This window comes from Aplysia californica, unplaced genomic scaffold, assembly GCF_000002075.1.
Source record: "Aplysia californica isolate F4 #8 unplaced genomic scaffold, AplCal3.0 scaffold00038, whole genome shotgun sequence".
NCBI classification, from domain to species: Eukaryota; Metazoa; Mollusca; class Gastropoda; order Aplysiida; family Aplysiidae; genus Aplysia; species Aplysia californica.
The window spans coordinates 2,007,361-2,025,587 of NW_004797308.1; the positions used below are offsets into that span (position 1 = coordinate 2,007,361).

The 18,227-nt window shown below is 42.7% G+C and overlaps 1 protein-coding gene across 1 annotated transcript in view; it reads right to left on the reverse strand.

Annotated features, from left to right (window-relative positions):
* Positions 1-9,346: 9,346 nt before the first annotated feature.
* Positions 9,347-18,227, reverse strand: part of LOC101858992 (probable RNA-binding protein EIF1AD) — a gene marked incomplete at its 5' end in the record, with an annotated part of 16,467 nt that continues 7,586 nt past the window's right edge. Inside the window, 1 exon segment of the mRNA XM_005091967.3 lies at positions 9,347-17,981. Within this exon segment, the coding sequence (XP_005092024.2) occupies positions 17,723-17,981 (259 nt within the window). The 3' untranslated portion in view covers positions 9,347-17,722.

Genomic DNA, 18,227 nt, shown 5'->3' on the forward strand with positions numbered 1-18,227 from the left:
ACAAACACAAAAAAAGGAGGAGAGACCAGGACAACTTAACTGGTGTTTCACTGAAGGAGCAAACCACATCAGAGCAGCCGCCAACCACCCACTATTTCCACCCCCTTACGTTATTTTAGATTCCAATGACACTGAGTAAGACGACCACCTGTCTAAGACAACCACTTTTCTCCTCAACAATGGGTAGCCGTCTTGACGGAACTTCCCGGTGACATTAAAGATGGTTCCAGTAGGGAACGGGATAGAGGGTGCCCACGTCCCTCGTGTCTCATTGGAGCAGAGGAAGATAGGACTAACGTTAACATTACTGAAACGCAATCCCACATCATCACTCATCACCACCATTATTTCTAAAATCATCATTGCTCTCAGATCAATGTCATATACCTATCATCCTTGAATCTCTATCTGTAACGGTTATTTGTCATACTAAGTATGCACGTCACGTAATACACCATTCTGTCCCGAGGTTTTATGCATCCCGCATAATTTAGCAAAATTGGTCATTTTTTGTATAATTGCTGATTAGTTTCCTTTATCATTCTTTGTTAAAATTAACAGAATCACATAATTTCACATTTTTGGGCTCAGTTTGTATAATTTCATAATCTTTTTTGCATAAAACCGCAGGGACAGACTATTGGACACCATCATACGCACTTTTTTCTACACTAATCAGATGGCGTCAATCTTATGGAAATTGGCATGGGATTTTTCTAAAGAGCAGCCGTCTCGGACAAGGTCACCTGTGTGTGTCGCGGTGACTGAAGCCATCCTGACCCGTCCTAACAATCAAACAATGGAGCTGCTACAGAAAGCTCTTCATCCTATTCTCTGCTGTTGCAGCGATCACGTTTTTGGGTGGAAAAGCTATTGGGTTGTTTTCTTCCGTCTTGGAGAGGCAATCTTCAATTTGTCAACACAAGAACTTTCTCGAACAGCAAAAACATCGGCTGTTGTTTCTTCACGTTTGTTTCAACTCAGCCCTGGACAAAGTTCAATGTGGCTCTGGGTGGTCGAAATAAAAAGTGTGATTGTCACTTTGGCAGTAATGTCACTGAACTCATTGAGGACTCGCATTCTGGTCACTCCATGAGACTCGCTGTTTGGGGAATTTGGAACCTGTGTAAGACGGCCACCGAGTGCCGGGCAGAAAAGTCTTTTTGTTAGTTTTTAGGTTTTGGGGAGGGAGGGGGGGGGGTTCAAAGAGGAAAGGTTTTTTGTTGTTGTTTTTTGTTGTTGTTTTTTGTTGTTGTTTTTGGTTGTTGTTGTTGTTTTGTTGTTGTTGTTTTTTTGTGGGGGGGGGGGGTTTGGGGGGGGGGGGGCTAACATTCCCTTCTGAATTCCTAACCGGAGTTTGTCGCAGGCTCAGGATATGGGTTACATTTCTATATTGATGATGTTTTCTACGGCTGGATTTCTCTGAATGTGTGAAACATTTTTGTTAACGCCGAGAGACGAAGTATCGCGACTGTTGTAATAAATGTTCTATTCCACAGAGTGTATCAAGGGGCGCTCTCGTGGTCGAGAGGTCAAGGTGTTCGCCTCTCATTCAAAAGGTCCCGGGTTCGAATCCGGATAGCATAGGAAAAGTTTCTTCTTTTAAATTTGCTCTTTTCATCTCCTTTCCTGCTTTCTATCAATGATCTGTCGTCTGCTTTCGTCTCCACTTTCTGCCTCGACCCCCTCACCTCCTTTGCCCCCTCCTCTGGGCTCCTTACTCTTTTTGCAGCCTTTCTATTATTACCCCTTGGCTCCTTCTTACTGCTGTCTTTCAGCCATACTCCTGATCTAATGATAGGTAAGATCTAACACCTAGCCTTCTCGGACAAGGGTGAAAAATCTCGGAGGTCCCGTGTGCAAGTTGCGCAAGTTAAAGATCCCTTGGTGGTCCAAACTCCATAAGAGTAGGCTTTGGCCGCCACCCGGGCAAAATACAAAATTGATTCCTACCAAACTTAAGATGCTTAACCAACTGGAAGCTATAGAGGCACAATAAGAGATGAGGCAATCACCCAGGGCCTGGATTTGACGAAATTGGAGGACGTGGCCAGGGACAGACACGCGTGGCGTCGACTGCTCTCCGCCTTATGTACCTGGCGGTATAGGGAGAAAGTAAGTAACTTAAAATGTTTACTGTGTCCCGGACGCTCGTATGACTTTATTTCAGTTGCAAGCGTCGTAAAATACTTCCAGAAAAAAGAGTGTATCAATTAAGGAAGACAGTGTGCGAGGATAAAACAAAACGAAATGTGTCAGACGAGGAAGACAAGGTAAACTAAACTAATGGGTCGCCACCACTCGGAGAACGAGCGACGCTTCTGTCACAAGTTCATGTTTACGTCCATTGTTACAGACTGGGTAAACAGTGACCGGTCACCTCACTTACGATTTGTGTGTGAGTTGTGGGCGGGGCTTGTGGATTATGAGGAACCGCACGCTTCCCTCAGCAGAAGCTGAAAACTTATTATTACTGAGTGGCCAACTTGGGTAAACAACAGTGGGTGGGATCTAACCAACATGATGGGACATTGGAGGGTGGGACCTACCCATGATGATCGGACATTGGAGGGTGGGACCTACCCAACATAATCGGACATTGGAGGAACTAAAAATAAAACAGGTGAATAGATTATGACGGCTCGTCCACAGCGTCAGGGGCCGATACATTGTTTGTGACAAAACTAAACATCGGTAGATGAGAGATGTGTGTGGCCGTCTCAGACAGGTAATTGTGGCGTCGAGGCCTAGTTGTTACACTCTGCTGTGGTAATAATATAGTGTAAAGCGCATAGAGCTTGCTGGTGAACGGAGGTATGGGCTATACAAGTGTTATTTATTATTGTCATTATTAATTTTGATTGGTCGTTGTTTTGAGATTATTATAGGGTCTCGGCCGCGTTGGACACATGCCTGTTTAACCCAGTGAAATTTTATAGAAAAAAACGCAAGGGGGGGGGATGGAAAGTGGCCGTTTGTACAGGTGGCCGTCATGGCAGGTTCGACTATACATGTATATTCAGTATTTCAACTGTTTCCTTTTCAGAAACTTATAATAAAAGCAGGTGACAAAATACGTACATGTACTGTGAAATGTACAAATTTGATTTTCCTTTGTGTGTGATGGTGTGATGGTTCCACATGTGCCACAACACAGCCCACATCCTCGAATAATCAGATAACTCGTAACATTAGGCGACGTTGCAAACTGGGATTGAAGCCGTGGTTCGATTCAAATTCTACTAGGAGTGGGGGCGGGGGGCTACTTTATAAACCTATCTCAGTATGACCTTTCAGATAAAGCCTTAGATATAAGCAAGGAAGTATAACAGGAAAACATTTCTAAAATGTAACTTAAAATTTTTAGTTGAAATCTACGGTTACCATGGTAACGGCGACCATATTGACAATAAACAACTGTCATAGAAGTAAAAGTAAAAAGGATTTTTTGTTCATTTACCAACGTTCAAATTTGGCACATTGATAGACATACTCAATACAACATTGTGTACAGTCGGGCTCTTGGATATCTTGAATAAGAAAAGATTCAAAGATGGATTATTGACCTACCCCGTCATGCCTCTGGATTCGATTACATAATCATCCATGTAACTCACTTATGAAAGCATCGATTTGCTTTTCCCCCGGCATAAAGTTAGGTTATAGTGTGAATAACAAGCTCTGAAAATTTCATTGAATTTAAATAGAAAATAGAAAAGTAGATGACAAAAACTATCAAAAATTGAAGTTTTTAGAAAAACGACATTTTGTTACATAATAGGCAAAATAAAAGTTCCAGGACAGGCAATCTGAAAGATGTTGATTGTAACACAAAGAGTAAACATTTTGTAGATTTACCGTGGTGGAAGTATTGTGATACGTAAAAAGCCCAGATGTCATAAATTGACATAAAATCGTCAACTTTAATACCAGCCCCCGTCTTGACAAAGCTTCGCGGAGGGCGAAGACCTCGTTAAGGAAGTGTGGAGCTGGTTATAATCTCTTGACAATAAATTCTTAAGAGAGGGTATACATGTATTAAATTATTCTCCTGTTCGCAGATGTCAAGGATGCATCGATTTTCAAGAGTAGTAGCCTACATTGACATTGAGAAGTAGACGACAATGATAAAAAGTGTAAGTACTTCATGCTGAAATGTCATTTAGGATTCAATTAGAGCTTTCCAAGTTATGGCCATGTTACCCTTGACTTCTCGTAGACACGTCTCGTGTTGTCGTGATTGGCTCGTGACCACAGACAACATAAACAAACTCTCGCACTCTTGCACACTCAGCTGGAAGTTTTTTCATTTAGTTCAAGAGGTAGGTAATTTCTTTTTCCCCAACCAAACACTTGACTTTCTGATCTTGACCAAACACATGACGTCTTGATCTTGACCTCCCAGACACCGCCACTCCAGTCCCTGCCACGCCCCTCTGGGTTTGTTGTCTGTCTGTATTTTGTTTTGTATTTGGGGCGGGTTTTTCCTTTTTGTTTTTAACGTGTTTCAGCGCCTTTATCACCAGCGACTGTGGTGGTGTAGTGGTTAGGTGTTTCGCTGTCAAACGCAGAAGACTTGAGTTCGATTCGCGAGTGAGTTCAGTGAGTTCAGGGAGGTCTTTCTGCTGGGATGTTGTATCCCTCTCAGCCTGGGTTGATCCTGACAGGCAGGGTCAGAAGTGCGACTCCGAATTTATTTTTTAAATTCTGTCCATATCTTGACTACATCTCGTCTTTCGCTCCACTGATTCTGTCTGTCTATCTTGCCTTTACCCCCGCACTAAACGATAGTTCTAGTTCTAGTGTCGATGTACTTTTGCCGAGGAAAGTAAGACTCTAGACCTATCTACTATCTGTTTTTTCTGGTTTGTTTTTGTAACTAGTTTTGAGGTCATTGAATCAGAAAATTGATCGAGTCCACGAAGGTCCTCAAGTGATGGCTAGTTGTCGAGGGAAAGAAATTGCCGCTCAGAAAAATTAAAACTAAAAAGTGTATATCTGTCCCCGTGGTTTTATTATGCACCCCGCATAATTTGGCAAAATTTGATAATTTTTTGCATAATTTATTATTATTTTCCTTTATCATTCTTTGTTAAAATCAACAGAATCGCATAATTTCACATTGTTGGGCTCAGTTTGTATAATTTCAAATTTTTTCTTGCAAAAAACGACGGGAAGAGGTATGTGTGTGTATGATAATATATCGATCTATATATATATAATAATATAATATATAATATACTGTTTACGCTATATCTATAATATATACCTTCCTTAATTCCACTGAGACTGGGTGCTCGGGTTCCTGGCACAGGACAAGCAAACAAACAAATAAACACACAAACAAACAAAGAATGGAAGGAAAAGAGTACATGTACATGTATTTCAGAGTAGAGAGGAAAGAAGAAAGACGGGGCTGTATTTGAAGCACATGTAGTAAGAGATACACACAAATCACCAAGTGAGAAACTCATTTTTCAAATGGCAATATTTCAAATAAAGTGTACAGAAAAGTGGTAAGACGTGGAATAACATCAAGAGGCTAGCCCAGGATAGAGAAAAGTGGTAAGACATGGAATAACATCAAGAGGCTAGCCCAGGATAGAGAAAAGTGGGAAGACGTGGAATAACATCAAGAGGCTACCCCAGGATAGAGAAAAGTGGGAAGACGTGGAATAACATCAACAGGCTAGCCCAGGATAGAGAAAAGTGGGAAGACGTGGAATAACATCAAGAGGCTACCCCAGGATAGAGAAAAGTGGGAAGACGTGGAATAACATCAACAGGCTAGCCCAGGATAGAGAAAAGTGGGAAGACGTGGAATAACATCAAGAGGCTAGCCCAGGATAGAGAAAAGTGGGGGGTGTTTGTCCGTGGCCTATACCCTGATGCAGGGTGAGAAAGGCAATGATGATGATGATGATGATGAATATTTCAAATAAGACCCTTTTATTAACTTTTAAACAAATTAGAAGGTCTAGATTTTTTTCTAGATCTAAATCTATTCCTAAATGTCAACTTTGAGCTTGGAAATTGGAAATGGAATGAACCTTGGCCACGTGAGAAGCACAACTTAGTTCCCACTGTTTTGATAGAATAGAATATATTACTTTGTCCGTGGTCAATCCGTCTTCATTACTTTGTCCGTGGTCAGTCCATCTTGTTAGTCTAGCAGTAGGATGACACTTGGAATCCTCACGGAATTAAAAACGAGGGGATTTTTTTTTCTTGTTTTTTGTTTGTTTGTTTGTTTGTTTTTGCTTTTTCTCCTCCCTTTTCTTTTTGCTGAGATTGTTTTTGTTTTTGTGCTGGGTCGATGAGAATCCCCGCGAATGTGTGAGCCATCATCGAAAACACCCGCAGTCAAGGAGTTTTTTTTAAAGGTTGTTTTTGTTTTTCTTTCTTTTTGTTTGTTTGTTTGTTTTTGCTTTTGTTTTGTTTTGGGGGTTTTTTCTCCCTTTTTGTGCTGGGATTGTTTTTATTTTGGCGCTGAATCGATAAAAATCTCATCCACCATGAATTTGTGAACCATCATCAAAAACATCCGTAGTCAAGGAGTTTAGTTAGTGCATGCGCGTCACGTGGCAGTGTCGGTGTTTTTTCCTGAAGTGGGTAAAAAATCAGTTTGCACTCTCTCTCTCCATCTCTTCCTCGCTCTCTCTCTCTCTCACACACACACACACACACACAATCTCTGTGTGTGTGCGTGTGTGATAAGAGAGAGAGAGAGAGAGAGAGAGAGAGAGAGAGAGAGAGAGAGAGAGGGAGAGGGAGAGGGAGGGAGGGGGGAGAGAGAGGGGGAGGAGATAGAGAGAACATCTGTAATTTCGTCTATCCTTCAAACTGCCTAACACGAACATTCATTTCCCTTTCACTCTTGTCCCAACAACCTCCTGCCTCCTTCTTTCTGGCCATTTTGAAATCAGACTTAAAATTTTCTAACACTTTTGCCCTGACATACATGTATTATTTTCCATTACTCCCTCCGCCCCTCTCCTCCCCCCCCCTCTCTCTCTCTCTCCTCCTCCTCCAACGTGCCAGCAGCCAGAGAGACAAAAGTGCCGATCAAAACGCCAGCAGACTGACTCATTGCTCATTGAGAAGGAAACGTTTTCAATGGCAGTCCCAGGCCGAAGCTTTTTCTGTAAAAAACCAGGAATTAATTGACACTTTCCTTTGTGGTTTGACACACGGACACAAACATTCGCCGTTCTACAGTTGTTGGGGGTTTTTTCTTTGAAAGGGGGGGGGGGGGTTGTCAGTATGTTTGTGTGTCTTTGTGTGTGTGTGTGTGTGTGTGTGTGTGTCTACGTGTGTTCGTATGTGTGTGTGAGTGTGTTTGTTTGTATATGTGTGTCTGCGTGAAGTTAAAATAGGACGTTCGGGATGGGAGAATGTGAGTGAAGAGACAGACAGACACGGACAGACAGACAGACAAACAGACAGAGAGAGGGGAGAGAAACTAGAGAGAGAGATTTCTGGGGTTTCCTTTTGTTTTGATAGCAGTTTTACGGCGCTTGCAACTACATAAGGTCATATGAGCGCACGGGACACACTAAACATTTTCAGTTGGTAGGAAAATTTGAATTTTGCCCGGGTGGCGGCCGAAGCCTACTTTTATCGATTTAAGACCACCAAGGAATCTTTAACGTGCACAACTTGCACTCAGTACCTCCGAGATTTTTCGCCCTTGTCTGAGAAGGTTAGGTGTAGATCTTTCCAACCAGAATATCAGGGGTGTAGCTGAAAGACAGCAGTAAGAAGGAGCCAAGGAGTAGCAGTAGAAAGGTTGCAGAAAGAGTCAGGAGCCCAGAGGAGGGGGCAAAGGAGGTGAGGGGGTGGGGACAGAAAGTGGAGACGAAAGCAGACGACAGAAAATTGCTGGAGAGAAGGAAAGGAGGAGAAAGGAGACAAATTTAGAGAAGGAAATATTTCCGCCACGACCCGGATCCGAACCAGGGGCCTTTGAATGAGAGGCGAACACCTTGACCCCCAGCGAGAGAGAGAAAGAGAGAGAGAGAGAGAGAGAGAGAGAGAGAGAGAGAGAGAGAGAGAGAGGAGGGGAGGGAGAGAGACTGTCCTTTAATTGGCTGGAGTGGTGCGCTCTACAGAACAAGAGTGAATTGAAAATAAATTTTTAAAATACATGTAAGCTGTTGCTCTCACAACCGAAGTCGTGGGTTCGAACCCCATCACGGTCTGGACGCTATGTCCTTGGGAAAGGCACTTTTCACTTTATGCAACTTTTCCTCACTTCACTCAGGGGGGAATGGGTGCCCAGATACATGTATAAACAGCCAAAGATCTTGTCAGGGTTTGAGTGCTGTATCATCAGTAGTTTGTACTGTATGCTTCCCGGGAAGTCAAGAATGTTTCCGAGATTTCTACTCTTGGGTTCGCTGGGGTAGTACAGTGCAAAGATCATGCTGCAGAATGTGGCTATGTGCTACATGAAGGGTGTGTGCTACATGAAGACTATGTGCTACACGAAGGCTATGTGCTACACGAAGACTATGTGCTACACGAAGGCTGTGTGCTACATGAAGGCTGTGTGCTACATGAAGGCTGTGTGCTACATGAAAGATATTTTTTGTCATTGATAAATGCGTCAGAGTGCACTCTAGAAATTCAAGTTAATAAATTTTCCCCCAGGCATGAAGACGAGGAAGGGACGTTATCCCGGCAAATATTCCTTAACTTTAATATTCAAACGTGATTACCTCCCTGTACACACAGACTTTCTGCGCGTGTTCCGACCTCCAGCTGGAGGTGCCCGTGTCACACATGACAACGATTGGCTAGTCTGTAAATATACCCCACCTGTGTCTGTGGACTGCTACACACAGATGTACTTTATGCCCACATGGACACAATTAGGATCATTCAGGAGGCAGACTTCAACCCTGTCTATCAGGGCCAACCCGGGCTGAGACGGATCCAACATCCCAGCAGAAAGACAGAAATACTCTAAAATTTCTCCCTATCCCTACTATATATGGGAATCAAACTGGGGTCGCCTGGGTGTGAAAGCAAAGCATCTAACCACTACACCACAGACATCAGTCTGAGTTCTTTCCCTTCTGCTTCAGTAACTTTTCTAAAAGTGAGTTACACTGGAGTCCGTTTAAACCAAACTCAAACACGCTTAACTTGTCAACTGTAGTACACCGAACAAAAATTAAATCCCTGATTTTTGTTCTTCTATTCGAGCATTTTCTGTAGACCAAAGAAAAGCCCAGTCTGGCAGATTTCTGTTGAAGCGGACGCCACTGTATACCTCTCTGGTGTTTCAAAACATAACAAATGTATCAATCAGAAGAACTTACAAAACCAGTAGTCACAACACTGTTATTTTCATACTTTTATTTCCATTTTCCACATATCGTCATGAACATAGAATCCTTCAATGTCAAACATTACATTCCATGTACACAAAACAGGCATTTCTGTAGACTCAAATGTGATATAAATACCAAACTGACATCCATGCTGTATGACTTTCGCCCATGCACGCACGTATGCATGCTCACACACACACACACACATTATCACCTCAGAACTATTGTGTCTTCTTTACTTCAGTACATTTTGGACAAAATAGTTTCTCAGGCCACAACATGCATACACATCCACATACACACACTGTCTCACAGGAAATGAGAAACAAATCCTGAAGATTAAACATATAATATATACCAGCATAATTATTTCAACATGGATCAATGTTATCATATCTTATTTACAAATGTTACCGTTTGGCTCGGTCCATTCAGAGATGGACGTTAAATTTTGAGGTCCTGCCTCTTGAATAATCTTATGGCGTTGCAAGGCATGTTAAATCCTAAGAGTTTCAAATTGGAAAGACACAGCATGCTTCCCTTCCAAGCCCAGCAACATGGGAGGTACATCAGAAGATACCCCAAGATCAACTAGAAATAAAAATCTTCAACAGAAACACAAAAGTAACAATATTCTTGCTGACCATTACAATTACTCAAAGTAAAGACTTTCGAGATCTACTCAAAAATAAAGACTTTAGAGAACTACTCAAAGCAAAGATTTCAGTGAACATTCGAACTTATCTTCAAAAATTAAAAACCAAAGAACAGGGGGAGCAAAGCTAAAAAAAACTATCATGCGTAAAACGAATCAAAGAATGATACCAGCACCCTTCCCAGCTGACGGTGTCGTAGTAGTCAGTGATATCTTCTTCTGGCCACACGGCCCATCGGTCACTCAGGCTAGCTGACCACGTGAACAGGGAAGTCCGAGAGTGATGGCAACACAGCCACAGCCAAATATAGTTTTAGTAGTAAGAGCTTTAAGGCACTTGCAACACAAATTCAAATAGGTCATATGAGTGTCGGAGATTAAAAGTGTTGCTGGAGAATGACATACAAAGAAAATGAAAATGAGGAGAGATAAGATGATAGATGTTTGACCGGAAAGAAGGAGCATTCAACACCACATCACCCACCAACTACCCACAGTCAAAAACTTCACCCACAAAGTCTTCAACAATTAACACAACACTGTAATCACAAAGCTGTGAAGAGCATACATTGCAGACACCACATCTAAACCTGTCTCAGGGCTGCCAACCATTCCCATTTTTTCGTAATCATTACAATTTTTTAGCCTCTCAACGAAATTCCGATTGCGACTTTTTACCGTCAGCATATTTTTGGCTATAAAAAAATATATTTTTGGCCCTTTTTTTATTTTACAAGCCTTAGTGCAGACCTGTAAATCGTCCGCCAATAGTCAGAAAACCGCCAATAGTCAGAAAACCGCCAATCTCTAAATCAACCCTCGCCCCCAAAAAGGAACAGCTGGCCCACTTGGCCCTCAAAAGAATTCAATTGTTGAGGTGAAGAATGCGAAAGACGCGTAGTACCATTTAAGCCTAACGATGCCTTTTTTGGGGGGGGCAGCCATTATTGTTTATCATTCTGATCACCTCGGCAGGGTTGTGGATAAGTTCAGTCTAACTGTCTACTTCAAAGCTTGGATGTTTGTTGAGCACTTGGTGATGCTCCATCAGTTGATGCACTTGGAAGTTTTTCTGGATCTCTACCTACACTTGATTCTAGTTGGAAGCTTGTGATTTACCTTAAGGCCCTCTACGTGGAACATTTTTCCATGTTTTTCACTCTGACCATGCACATTTTTTTTTCCCATTTCCCTCAAAGTCCCAAGCATATTTACTGATCAAAAATGTTTAGAAATGACATAAAAATGGGTTTGAAATGTATCTGTATCTTTGGGTATGAGCCTATTTTTTCTAAAATTGGACAACTTTACACCTTGACAACGCTACTTTCGGCAGACTAAAAGTAATCGAGTTTGGTATCGTTGGAAAGCTCGTTTCAAGTAGCATCAAAATAGCCCGATACCATTTTTCTACGAGACTAAACCTAGCTTGGATTGTACGAAGGAGATTCCCGCATTTGGCCTACATTCCACTGTTCACGTGAACAGCACATGATGCTGCGTGTGCTGATTCGCTGAGCAGCCGCGGAAGTCTGCGCTGATTCGCTAGGCCGTAGATACCTGGTGAACTTCCGGTAAAAACAACGCGAGCGTCATAACGCCTTGTTGAAAAACAAACGGAGGGTATTTTGATGTGACAAACGCACGTTTCAACCTTTGCTCGGAGAGATCGATGACCAGTATTTATTTTTGCTGTGTTTGAAGCGGTAAGCTGGCATCATGCCAGTTCGAAGGAAGCATGGGGCGACATTTGAAGAAAGCAAGAGCATCGAGGAGACAGGAACTGTGTGATACTGACAGTAGCAGTAGCGTGAGTAGTGGTAGTGACAGTAGCGTGCCTGATCTACCAGTTACTTCTAGCTCTGGGGCTAAAGTTTCTACTACTCCGACATCTGTAACAGATCTAGACAAGGCTCCCACCCCACCTAAACAACCACGGAAAAATGCGATTACAGCAGAGAAACGACTTAGTTATCTAAATCAAGTTACAGAAACTCAAGAAAGTGTGTGTGAAGGTCAGCATGAGGGGAACACCATCATTGAAATTCAGAATTTATGTGACCTTATTTCTGGCTTTCCATGCGCTGTGTGCAAAAACGACTCTTGTATCACTGCATCTGTGCGACAAAGGAAAGGTCTTGCCGTGCAGTTCAGTATGTATTGTTGTGTGTGTGTGAGGTGGTGGTACAGAAATGGTGGAGCTCCAGAAAGACATTTGCTCCAGGGACTAGTGACAACAGGCAACAATAACAGTAACTGCGACCATTTCCAAGTGAATAGAGACGCTGTGTTGGGTAGTGTGTCTTGTGGAATGGGTGCTGTCTCCTTCCAAAACCTATGTGAGCAGCTCAACATGTCTACCCTCCACCACGGCTCGTTTCAACAACCCGCTCGTGCTTATTATAGCCTTACACCGGAGTGGCGGAAACTTATATTCTTTAAATCTGCAGCTGTTGTCCGTACAGAGTACATGAAAAGTGACCTTTGTCCGAACAGGGTACATGAAAAATTACCTGTCCCTTCAAGTAGATCAAATTATCGACGTAGCTGTCTCGTACGACAGGTCATGGATGACCAGAGGCCATACTTTTTCAGTAGGCATTGGCGGTGTCATTGACATAATGACCGGCCTCGTTATTGATACCCATGTAATGAGCTCATTCTGCCATGCCTGCAGCTCCAGGAAGCAGCTTGCTGAAACTGCCCTTTGCTGGCAAAACACCTTGGTTCCGGAGAATGCAAAAGCAACTTCTTTGGTGAGTTTGTGTTTGTGTTTTATTGAGCAACGAACTATGAGAAATATCTCTTAGATTTGCGTCAGATTAATTAGTTAGTCTCAGAGATTTGAAAGCATAGTATTCTAAAGGACTACATAATCAAGGGTATTTGTAGCACTTTATTAATTACATTGTTGAAATCTGTCAAATAATAAACTTTACTACAGTATTTAAAACTTTTCCCCATAAAACAAATTGACGGCTGCATATTTCCTAGGCCTCCGTAAACTGTTTCATTATATTAAATGTATAAATTTATTGTATTTAAACTTTATATATATATATGTGATTTATTTGTTTTTTCCCAGGTTACCACAGACCCACATTTTATTGCCATGTCAAGCTTTTCACAAATGTCTTTTGCCTTGCAGGCACATCAGGAAACGGAGGTTCATGCCGGTCGAGTGCTCTGGATGCGGAGCGTGAAGCTGTACAACTTTCGCTACACAACAGTTTTATCAGATGGCGATACAAAGATGTTCTCTGAACTGTGTCGGCTCCAGCCCTACGGTTCAGATGTTAGCATTGATAAGGAGGAATGTGTGAACCACGTGAGTAAACACCTTGGCACCGGCCTTCGCAATGTTGTCAGCTATGCTGCAAAACAAAATTCACTCTTGGGGGTCGTGGTTACGGTCGCCTAACCGCAAACACGATAAAAAAGCTGCAGGTTTATTACACCAGAGCAATCCGCGGAAACAAAACACCAGCTGAAATGAAAAAGGCCACAATGGCTTCCATTTACCATGGGTTTTCAACGGACAATAATCCTCAACACCAATTCTGTCCGTCAAGCGCTAGATCCTAGTGCTTTTATAATTCAGCTCACGCTCAGCACAAACCACCTGGACCACACGCGAATCTTGTCAAAACTTTTGATGAGACCCGCCTAAAAAAGTATCTAATGCCTCTATGAGAGCGTCTCTCTAATGACCATCCACTCAAGAGGTGTGAAATGCATGGCACACAAAATGCGAACGAGTGTCTTCACTCTGTTGTCTGGGCTCGTTGCCGAAAGGACCATTTCGACTCCAAACCTCGAGTGAAGGCAAAGGACCCGACAAAGTAGATCTAGTAAAAAAGGTAAATATTTGTAAAAGTCATGACACTGCAGGTTGAAGAAGCAGAGTGGTGGACTATCCCTGAGTTCTAGCAGGGAGAAACACACAGAAGAGATGAGCGTCATACTATCATACTGAATCTAATTCAAATCAAAGTGCTTCAGGTATTTCCAGGTGTGTTATTTTTTCCTCTATCAACTACTTATCCTATTGTTTCTGTTTTTTCCCTTTTTTGTCCTAGTGACGTTCATCAACACATTCCTTGAGGGACAGACGGTTACGACCCTCTTCAGAAGATCAGGAGACTGCTGGAACTCATCATACCCAGATTCTCAGCGTGCTACTACCCCCACAAGGAGCTCAGCATTGATGAAAGTATGGCCCGCTTCAAGGGTAGGTGTCATTTTCGGCAGTACATGCCGGATAAGCCCACAAAGCGGGGTTTCAAGTGTTTCAACCTCTGAGATTCTACAAACTACTACAGTCTGGATCTGGTTATGTACACCGGCAAGGACCATTTCCCCGTTCCCCAAAGGTAAATCGTTTACCCAACATTTACTTGAGACTCTCATGAGGGACTACATGGACAGTGGGCATGTCTTCTATATGGACAATTTTTATTTGTCGCCATCGCTTTTTTTGAGTCTACAGGAGAGAGGAACAGGAGCTGTGGGAACGGTGATGGAGAACAGGAGGGGGTTTCCTGCCGATCTCAAGAAAACTGTCCTGCCACTAAAGAAAGGTGACGATCCTGTTTTCCACAGGTCAGGTGACATGGTCGCGGTGGCCTGGCATGACACCAAGCGTGTCTGTCTGCTCAGCACCGTGCACACCAACAACTGTTGACAAGAGAATTCGTTCTGCAAGGGAAGCCACAGGATTCAGGAGGGTAGAGAAGCCAGTTCTGGCTGATAACTATAACACTTTCATGGGTGGAGTTGATCATTTCGATCAGCTCCACAAAAATTATTCTTATCCCCACAGGAATTATAAGTGATACCTGGCCCTGTGGCACTACATCAAAGACGCTCGCTTGGTCAACGCACACATCTTACAACAGAGTGAAAGTTCGGTGAGTGTGAAAGACTTTAGGTGTGCAGTGGTTGACGCTCTCGTGAAGCCGTACATGGCAGTTCGGCGAAGGAAGTCGAGAGCTCAGCAAAATCCAACTGTCGACAGACTCTCCGCAGCAGCATTCGGCCATTTTCCTCTCAAGTATGCCGACCCGAAGCATCGCCCAGTATGTAAGGTGTGTGCCTCCATCAAGAAGTGGTCACAGACCCGGCACTACTGCCCACAGTGTAACACTGCTCTATGTGTGGACAGAGAGAGTTTCAAGATCTTTCATACTGCCGCTGACATAAAGCAGGCGCCGCAGCAGCTGGAGGTGTAATATTCTCTGTGCTGTGTGTGAATTATTCTCTGGATTATAAATGTCGCAGCGAGTTGGGTTTTTAAAATATTTTTTACATTATTCCCAAGCAGTCACATGTCACATGCATGATCAAGTCACAACAAACACCGCAGTCACCACACATCTAAACTTTTACAATGTCACAACATGACAATATTCTAATTCCATAATTCTTGCCCTGCGCCCTGATTCAAGGGTATTGTCTCTTTTGATTCCTATTTCCAATTTTCTAATTGTGCGTGTAATTTTATTGACTTTCATTTACTCATTACTGAGAAAAATGCTCTTTGCTGACACACCCTCTACCTCTGAAATGACCTCCGTTCTCGTCACTTTTGGTACTTTTTAACAATGCCTCTCGTCAACTACTAAATGTGTCTTTTCATCATTTTCTTTTTGTTTATTCTGAAAAGGGATATTCAAATGAACATTTTTGCAAAAAACTGTTGAATGGTTAGTGTATTTGAACATTATATTTTGAGTGTAAAACTATTTTTTTTTGCTATTTTTTTAGAAATAGCTAATTATTACTCAAAATGGCCGCCATGTTCATGAGATATAATAATTTTCTTAGCGTCATCTAAAAGTTTGTTCAATTTTCTAATTGTGTGTGTAATTTTATTGACTTTCATTTCCTCGTTACTGAGAAAAACGCTCTTTGCTGACACACCCTCTGGCTCTGAAATGACCTCCGTTTCGGTCACTCTGGTACCTTTTTACAATGCCTCTCGTCAACTGCCAAATGCGTCTTTTCATAATTTTTTCGGGATATTATTGGAGATGGATGGTCAAATCAACATTCTGGTGTATTATGTGTCTTATTTGGTGTGTTTGGGTCCTATGTAGATGGGTCGGAAGGCAATTTTTGGGGTATGTTTTGGTCAACTGCTTATTATCATTTTCAAAATGGCCGCCATTGTTATGTAACAAGATTTTTTTTTCGCAGTCCGATAGCTTGTTATCTTTTATGACCATCCTGAAAATTTCATGTCAGTACATGCTCTGGTTATAAAGAAATAAACATATTTCTGAGCTACCCTAATTTTCTTGTGATTCACCTCAATGGTATGTGGAGCCAAGGGTTTTTCACTGTTTCCATGTTATGGTAAAGTGTTAATGAAGTTCGACTTTATTTTCAGAGGCATGCACCTACATTTCTGAAAAGCTTCCACTGCAAGACAAAAGCCTTGCTCATGCCCAAGTCCTTGATGTGAAGACCAGGATGGAACAGTCCTACAACTCACTTGAACATTTTGTCAGGAAATTTCCATGCCTGATTGGAGCTGAAGAGAGAGACAATCTGGAGATAGAGTTTTCTAAGTATCAGACAGATAAGCTGAACCCATCAGTTTGCAAAACTGAAAGAGTGGATGTTGCCTGGCATCTGATCTCTCAACTCACTGGTGTTGATGGCCAGCCAAAGTACAAGATACTACCCACGGCCATGCTGGGACTATGTGTCATCCCACACAGCAATGCAGGATGTGAGAGAGTGTTCAGTTTGGTGAGGAAGGCCAAGACTGAATTCCGAGCCTCAATGTCTACAGAAATCTTCTCGTCCCTGATGGTCCAGAGAGTGAGAATGCCGTCAAGAGAGGAGGTGTGCTACAAGGCCAAATTCACAAAGGAGCAATTGAGCCGGGCAAAGAAGGCTTGCATGCTCTCTTTGAATTCAAAGGCTTAACCCTTGAATTATCGTTGTAAATAGTCCGTAAATAGAAGGTCAGCCTGGCTAGTGATTAGGTCGTGGGCCTACATGTACAGTGTAGATAGAGTATGTAAAGACGTATAGTGTGGATTGGACTATGTTACTTGTTGTGAATTTAAGGACGGTGTAAATATGTTGTTCTGGACTTGAGGATGGAAATAGATTTGGCAAGAAATCCTTGATATAAACAAATTACTGTCACCAGAGCCTGAATGCCCTAAATCCATTACATCAGTCATCTATTCTACCATTTTGTGATTTAAAAGTTGAGTTTAAAGAAAAACTTTGGCCATCACAGTTATTTAATTTTCGATAAGCCCTATTTTTGCGTAATTAAGACATATTTTTGTTCGTAATTTGAAAATGAGAGTACTTTAACTAATTTTTATGGGAAATTACTAATTTTCTTCAAGGTCATTACTAATAGCCATGGAGATCGGCTGGCAGCCCTGCTGTCTCCATTATTTCGAGACTCCCTTCACAACCAAGCTCTTATACCCCACTGTAACTGCACCAGTAACAGCGTACTTGGGAGTGAATAAGAGCGGACAGCCCCTCTCACCACCGCTCATGGAGAAATATTCCTCTGTTCCACTGCCAATGTCAGAGACACTGCACTGTCCAGAACAGGTTTCATCGGGACCGCAACAGTCAGCTGACGCTTTATATTCAGAGACGGCCATTGTCTCATCCTCCTCCACAACCACCTTGGTACAGCTGTGCGATGATTCAGAAGACTGCTTGCCGACTACAAATCCGCAGACCCGTCTCATTTCTCAGTCTTACTTTCATTCTCGTCCTTCTCTGCCTCTTCCTGTTCCTCATCCTCTTCCTCCTCATCCTCGGAGCAGCTATCCTCCGACTCGGACTCCCACTGCTGTATACACACGCGGTTCACGTTGATGCACAGATCACCCAGCTCCCTGTCCTCCCCATCCTCCTCACTCTCGTCCTCACTGGGGGGCAGGAGGTCCTCCGGGATCCATCCTTTCTGCGGGGCCGCCGATCTCTCTGAGAACTCCTCCGGCCTGGAACAACAAACCATCAGATGAGATGAGATGAGATGAGATAAGATAAGACGAGACAAGACAAGATGAGATCAGATAAGATGTTTTAGTTTTAGTTTAAGTAAGATTTTAGGGCGCTCGCAACTGCATAAAATCATATGAGCGGACTTTGTGCTGTTGAGGCTAGAGAGGTCGGCAGAGCAAGCCAGATTCCCCGTCTGTCGACATCCACCCCTAGGCGCAATGGCTGTTGCGAGAGCCGTAAAC